Here is a 7,500-nt window from a genome sequence, read left to right as displayed (position 1 = left end):
TAAAATAGCAAGAGGAAAGAAAGGAAGCAGTAACCTAGGTAAAATAGCAAGAGGAAAGAAAGGAAGCAGTAACCAAGGTAAAATAGCAAGAGGAAAGAAAGGAAGCAGTAACCTAGGTAAAATAGCAAGAGGAAAGAAAGGAAGCAGTAACCAAGGTAAAATAGCAAGAGGAAAGAAAGGAAGCAGTAACCAAGGTAAAATAGCAAGAGGAAAGAAAGGAAGCAGTAACCTAGGTAAAAGAGCAGGAGGAAAGAAAGGAAGCAGTAACCAAGGTAAAATAGCAAGAGGAAAGAAAGGAAGCAGTAACCTAGGTAAAATAGCAGGAGGAAAGAAAGGAAGCAGTAACCAAGGTAAAATAGCAAGAGGAAAGAAAGGAAGCAGTAACCAAGGTAAAATAGCAGGAGGAAAGAAAGGAAGCAGTAACCAAGGTAAAATAGCAGGAGGAAAGAAAGGAAGCAGTAACCTAGGTAAAATAGCAGGAGGAAAGAAAGGAAGCAGTAACCAAGGTAAAATAGCAAGAGGAAAGAAAGGAAGCAGTAACCTAGGTAAAATAGCAGGAGGAAAGAAAGGAAGCAGTAACCAAGGTAAAATAGCAGGAGGAAAGAAAGGAAGCAGTAACCTAGGTAAAATAGCAGGAGGAAAGAAAGGAAGCAGTAACCAAGGTAAAATAGCAAGAGGAAAGAAAGGAAGCAGTAACCTAGGTAAAAGAGCAGGAGGAAAGAAAGGAAGCAGTAACCAAGGTAAAATAGCAAGAGGAAAGAAAGGAAGCAGTAACCTAGGTAAAATAGCAGGAGGAAAGAAAGGAAGCAGTAACCAAGGTAAAATAGCAAGAGGAAAGAAAGGAAGCAGTAACCAAGGTAAAATAGCAAGAGGAAAGAAAGGAAGCAGTAACCAAGGTAAAATAGCAGGAGGAAAGAAAGGAAGCAGTAACCAAGGTAAAATAGCAAGAGGAAAGAAAGGAAGCAGTAACCTAGGTAAAATAGCAAGAGGAAAGAAAGGAAGCAGTAACCAAGGTAAAATAGCAAGAGGAAAGAAAGGAAGCAGTAACCAAGGTAAAATAGCAAGAGGAAAGAAAGGAAGCAGTAACCTAGGTAAAATAGCAAGAGGAAAGAAAGGAAGCAGTAACCTAGGTAAAATAGCAGGAGGAAAGAAAGGAAGCAGTAACCAAGGTAAAATAGCAAGAGGAAAGAAAGGAAGCAGTAACCTAGGTAAAATAGCAAGAGGAAAGAAAGGAAGCAGTAACCTAGGTAAAATAGCAGGAGGAAAGAAAGGAAGCAGTAACCTAGGTAAAATAGCAGGAGGAAAGAAAGGAAGCAGTAACCAAGGTAAAATAGCAAGAGGAAAGAAAGGAAGCAGTAACCTAGGTAAAATAGCAAGAGGAAAGAAAGGAAGCAGTAACCAAGGTAAAATAGCAAGAGGAAAGAAAGGAAGCAGTAACCTAGGTAAAATAGCAAGAGGAAAGAAAGGAAGCAGTAACCAAGGTAAAATAGCAAGAGGAAAGAAAGGAAGCAGTAACCTAGGTAAAATAGCAAGAGGAAAGAAAGGAAGCAGTAACCAAGGTAAAATAGCAAGAGGAAAGAAAGGAAGCAGTAACCTAGGTAAAATAGCAAGAGGAAAGAAAGGAAGCAGTAACCAAGGTAAAATAGCAAGAGGAAAGAAAGGAAGCAGTAACCTAGGTAAAATAGCAAGAGGAAAGAAAGGAAGCAGTAACCAAGGTAAAATAGCAAGAGGAAAGAAAGGAAGCAGTAACCAAGGTAAAATAGCAAGAGGAAAGAAAGGAAGCAGTAACCTAGGTAAAAGAGCAGGAGGAAAGAAAGGAAGCAGTAACCAAGGTAAAATAGCAAGAGGAAAGAAAGGAAGCAGTAACCAAGGTAAAATAGCAAGAGGAAAGAAAGGAAGCAGTAACCAAGGTAAAATAGCAAGAGGAAAGAAAGGAAGCAGTAACCAAGGTAAAATAGCAGGAGGAAAGAAAGGAAGCAGTAACCTAGGTAAAATAGCAGGAGGAAAGAAAGGAAGCAGTAACCAAGGTAAAATAGCAAGAGGAAAGAAAGGAAGCAGTAACCTAGGTAAAATAGCAGGAGGAAAGAAAGGAAGCAGTAACCAAGGTAAAATAGCAAGAGGAAAGAAAGGAAGCAGTAACCAAGGTAAAATAGCAAGAGGAAAGAAAGGAAGCAGTAACCAAGGTAAAATAGCAAGAGGAAAGAAAGGAAGCAGTAACCAAGGTAAAATAGCAAGAGGAAAGAAAGGAAGCAGTAACCTAGGTAAAATAGCAGGAGGAAAGAAAGGAAGCAGTAACCAAGGTAAAATAGCAAGAGGAAAGAAAGGAAGCAGTAACCAAGGTAAAATAGCAAGAGGAAAGAAAGGAAGCAGTAACCAAGGTAAAATAGCAAGAGGAAAGAAAGGAAGCAGTAACCTAGGTAAAATAGCAGGAGGAAAGAAAGGAAGCAGTAACCAAGGTAAAATAGCAAGAGGAAAGAAAGGAAGCAGTAACCAAGGTAAAATAGCAAGAGGAAAGAAAGGAAGCAGTAACCAAGGTAAAATAGCAAGAGGAAAGAAAGGAAGCAGTAACCAAGGTAAAATAGCAGGAGGAAAGAAAGGAAGCAGTAACCTAGGTAAAATAGCAGGAGGAAAGAAAGGAAGCAGTAACCTAGGTAAAATAGCAGGAGGAAAGAAAGGAAGCAGTAACCTAGGTAAAATAGCAGGAGGAAAGAAAGGAAGCAGTAACCAAGGTAAAATAGCAAGAGGAAAGAAAGGAAGCAGTAACCAAGGTAAAATAGCAAGAGGAAAGAAAGGAAGCAGTAACCAAGGTAAAATAGCAAGAGGAAAGAAAGGAAGCAGTAACCAAGGTAAAATAGCAAGAGGAAAGAAAGGAAGCAGTAACCTAGGTAAAATAGCAGGAGGAAAGAAAGGAAGCAGTAACCTAGGTAAAATAGCAGGAGGAAAGAAAGGAAGCAGTAACCTAGGTAAAATAGCAGGAGGAAAGAAAGGAAGCAGTAACCAAGGTAAAATAGCAAGAGGAAAGAAAGGAAGCAGTAACCTAGGTAAAATAGCAGGAGGAAAGAAAGGAAGCAGTAACCAAGGTAAAATAGCAAGAGGAAAGAAAGGAAGCAGTAACCTAGGTAAAATAGCAGGAGGAAAGAAAGGAAGCAGTAACCAAGGTAAAATAGCAAGAGGAAAGAAAGGAAGCAGTAACCAAGGTAAAATAGCAAGAGGAAAGAAAGGAAGCAGTAACCAAGGTAAAATAGCAGGAGGAAAGAAAGGAAGCAGTAACCAAGGTAAAATAGCAAGAGGAAAGAAAGGAAGCAGTAACCGAGGTAAAATAGCAAGAGGAAAGAAAGGAAGCAGTAACCTAGGTAAAATAGCAGGAGGAAAGAAAGGAAGCAGTAACCTAGGTAAAATAGCAGGAGGAAAGAAAGGAAGCAGTAACCAAGGTAAAATAGCAAGAGGAAAGAAAGGAAGCAGTAACCTAGGTAAAATAGCAGGAGGAAAGAAAGGAAGCAGTAACCAAGGTAAAATAGCAAGAGGAAAGAAAGGAAGCAGTAACCTAGGTAAAATAGCAGGAGGAAAGAAAGGAAGCAGTAACCTAGGTAAAATAGCAGGAGGAAAGAAAGGAAGCAGTAACCTAGGTAAAATAGCAGGAGGAAAGAAAGGAAGCAGTAACCTAGGTAAAATAGCAGGAGGAAAGAAAGGAAGCAGTAACCAAGGTAAAATAGCAAGAGGAAAGAAAGGAAGCAGTAACCTAGGTAAAATAGCAGGAGGAAAGAAAGGAAGCAGTAACCTAGGTAAAATAGCAGGAGGAAAGAAAGGAAGCAGTAACCTAGGTAAAATAGCAGGAGGAAAGAAAGGAAGCAGTAACCGAGGTAAAATAGCAAGAGGAAAGAAAGGAAGCAGTAACCTAGGTAAAATAGCAGGAGGAAAGAAAGGAAGCAGTAACCTAGGTAAAATAGCAGGAGGAAAGAAAGGAAGCAGTAACCTAGGTAAAATAGCAGGAGGAAAGAAAGGAAGCAGTAACCAAGGTAAAATAGCAAGAGGAAAGAAAGGAAGCAGTAACCAAGGTAAAATAGCAAGAGGAAAGAAAGGAAGCAGTAACCTAGGTAAAATAGCAAGAGGAAAGAAAGGAAGCAGTAACCTAGGTAAAATAGCAGGAGGAAAGAAAGGAAGCAGTAACCAAGGTAAAATAGCAAGAGGAAAGAAAGGAAGCAGTAACCAAGGTAAAATAGCAAGAGGAAAGAAAGGAAGCAGTAACCAAGGTAAAATAGCAAGAGGAAAGAAAGGAAGCAGTAACCTAGGTAAAATAGCAGGAGGAAAGAAAGGAAGCAGTAACCAAGGTAAAATAGCAAGAGGAAAGAAAGGAAGCAGTAACCTAGGTAAAATAGCAGGAGGAAAGAAAGGAAGCAGTAACCAAGGTAAAATAGCAAGAGGAAAGAAAGGAAGCAGTAACCTAGGTAAAATAGCAGGAGGATATAAAGCAAGTGAAGCTGGGGCCCAAAGGAACAATGCAGAAGACCTACAAAGGCCCTTAACTACAGTGCACAACGTGACGTGCACTGACGACACTACCCCCCTACGGAGAGAATCGGTTTTAGCAATATTCTCACAATGGTTGATTGCCTCAAATGTTCTTTCCACCGTCAGCTGCGTTTACTCTAAATATACCTAAGACTCATCTCATTTTCCTTTTTCTTTTTATTGGCTTCCACACTCAAATATTTCACCATACACCACAGACCCCGGGTACATTTTGTTCGCATTTCATTTGGGAATGACGTTCTAGTTCACTCAGTGGGTGCTGAACTCAAAATCATAGATTCTTACTTATCAAAAGAATTGCTGTTATCAATAACCTCAGTAATACCATTTCGAATTTTTCATGTTACGAAGTAGTACACCCGTATTTATTTCGACGAGAGAGAGAGAGAGAGAGAGAGAGAGAGAGAGAGAGAGAGAGAGAGAGAGAGAGAGAGAGATTTAAATCATTCGGCATTTCAACATCAAACAGAGATGGATATAACGTTGATTCAAAATTAGCTACCACCGCAGTAGATAGCAAGAGATTCAAAGTTATCTATCATCTCAAAATGAGAGAGAGAGAGAGAGAGAGAGAGAGAGAGAGAGAGAGAGAGAGAGAGAGAGAGAGAGAGAGAGAGAGATAACCATTTTCAAACGGCTTCCTTTCATAATCGAATTATAAATATTGAAAAGGACATAATCCCAGGTGATCTACATTTATAACGCAAATCATCTGTTTACCTCGTCGTCAGAGACATCTGGTAGAGGGAATTCGCCCATCGTGGACATTAACAGGTGGCTTAAATCTAAATACTGCCAATTTCCTGAGGTAAAAACCACAAACATACTGAAATAGAAATTCTATTTAGTTTACTAACATAGCTTTCCTGATTTATCTAGTACGGCCTTTAGCTTCCCATCTAAAGAGGGGAAACCGGTTTGAAGGTAGATTATGTGGCGTCACAAATTGGAATGAGGAAGATCCCTATAGGAAGATCACTTGGAATGGAAAGGTGAACGGGGTATCTCTTCAGCAAGTTGATTCAACGATAAGGGGAGATTCAGTTTTAAGTAAATATTACTAAATGTTAAATTCGGGTAAAAATCTTTCTAAGAGTCAAGTGAAAACCGTATTGAAGTTCCTGTGAGTATTTGAGAGGCTGAAAATTTGGGAAAAAACCTTAGTTAAGGAAGATTAATCTAAAGGTGAAGATTATTGGGAAGCCTTGGCAGAACTGAAGTTTAAAGTGTATATAATAGTAATAGTGAAATCAAAATATTTCGGAAGGGGAACTCAGGGCAAACTTGTGCGAAGGTAAAGTTCAAGTGAAAATCTTTCCAAAGTTTAGATACAAATATATATATAAAAATATTTTGAATACGTATTGAAATGAAGATAAGATGAAAAATCAATCCACAGATGAATTTCTGGTGTAATGCATGGAAAATGAATAAATAATTTTCGAGAAAGATTAAGTAAATCCTCAAAGGAGACAAACCTGCCAAAAAAATCCCAAAATATTAAAAAAAGTAATCATAAAAGAAGGCTAAGAAGCAGAAAGCACAAAAGAAGTAAAACACAAATCTCGAAAGTCGCCTAAAAATCACAATATACAAACAAGAATAAATAAGATAAAAATAACACAAACTTAAAAGAACATAAACAAACAGAAGGACAAATGCCTAAAAGAAGACACGAACAAACAAAGATGTATCCAGAAATACGAGACGCAAACGCTTACAATACCTGACATAAGATATACAAACCGAAAAATCTCTCCCTAAACGATAAATATGGAATCCCTTTCCTTAAGAGATAACGTTAGGGACAAAACTCCTTATAAATCGCCGACCTCCTATTTTATCCCTTCGGAAGACGCGATCCCGATCGGGGATTCTCATTATTATTCCAAGGACATTCATGGGAGAGGGAAGGAGGGGGGGGGGGGGAGGGGGCCCCCCTTTCAGAAATGGAAGACAGAGGGAGAATTTTGTCAGCCAATGCGATGTGTACAGGTTAAGTTTAATTTTGGGAATAATAACTTCTTGAGGACGAATATGGTTTGTGCATCGCCATGATCAGCTAGCCTGTACTAGTCAGGACCACCCATACTAGGTTGGTTTGCTGTGAGCGATCAGACAAAAGTCTCCCACTATCACCAATCCGCAGTTGGCAAGCGTTGTTATGAAAACTGGCCAAATCAAACACATGAACAAGAACACGTCTGAGGCCTTTGTCCTGCTGCATTTGTTTTTGTTGTAAACACGACTATATGAGAACGTAATTTCAAAAAAAGGATCAAATGATTTCGAAGGGGTAGAGGTAATATGTGTATGTAAGTATGCATGAATAACGAAGATTTGTAATTCTAATATAATCAGGGCGATCTTTACATGTGTGGGAAAACGACAGTGACGCATAGAGAATGCTATCTATAGGACAAGGAGGTTTAATCACGGCCAACCATCCTGTGTATGGGATTACATTTACAAACATACACTGACGAAATGGTGTAATCGAAACGCAGCGATCTGTCTGTCTCTTATACATGTATTCAGGTATACATATTCATTATTAATAACCTGGTTTTACACTTTTACGCTTATAAACACGCAATAATACGTAAAAAAGTATGAAAATAAATAAAACACTTCCATAATAATTCTATAGTAACCTGATTAAATTATGTTTTAATGTGATTAAATTAAAGATAAACTCCTTGGACCACTGCCAAGTCAAGATAATTCTGAAACCAGAAAAAATAAAACATACAGCTGATAAGATGAGTCGTCTTTAACTCGTAAATCTGATTTATAACACATAATCACAAAACACGATGAGAGAGAGAGAGAGAGAGAGAGAGAGAGAGAGAGAGAGAGAGAGAGAGAGAGAGAGAGAGAGAGAGAGAGAGAGGACCTACATATATGGTGACATTTCAATTTAGTGATATATATATATATATATATATATATATATATATATATATATAT

At 38.5% G+C, this 7,500-nt stretch overlaps 1 protein-coding gene across 1 annotated transcript in view; it reads right to left on the bottom strand.

Annotated features, from left to right (window-relative positions):
• LOC137652925 (uncharacterized) overlaps positions 1 to 5,289 on the bottom strand; it is a 157,401-nt gene extending 152,112 nt beyond the window's left edge. The window contains exon 1 of the mRNA XM_068386320.1: positions 5,251 to 5,289. Within this exon, the coding sequence (XP_068242421.1) occupies positions 5,251 to 5,289 (39 nt within the window). The remainder of the gene's footprint in view (positions 1 to 5,250) is intronic.
• Positions 5,290 to 7,500: the final 2,211 nt, after the last annotated feature.

Source organism: Palaemon carinicauda, chromosome 14 (genome assembly GCF_036898095.1).
Source record: "Palaemon carinicauda isolate YSFRI2023 chromosome 14, ASM3689809v2, whole genome shotgun sequence".
NCBI classification, from domain to species: Eukaryota; Metazoa; Arthropoda; class Malacostraca; order Decapoda; family Palaemonidae; genus Palaemon; species Palaemon carinicauda.
Note: the sequence above shows the minus strand (reverse complement) of the source record. Positions and strands in the feature narration are given on the sequence as shown.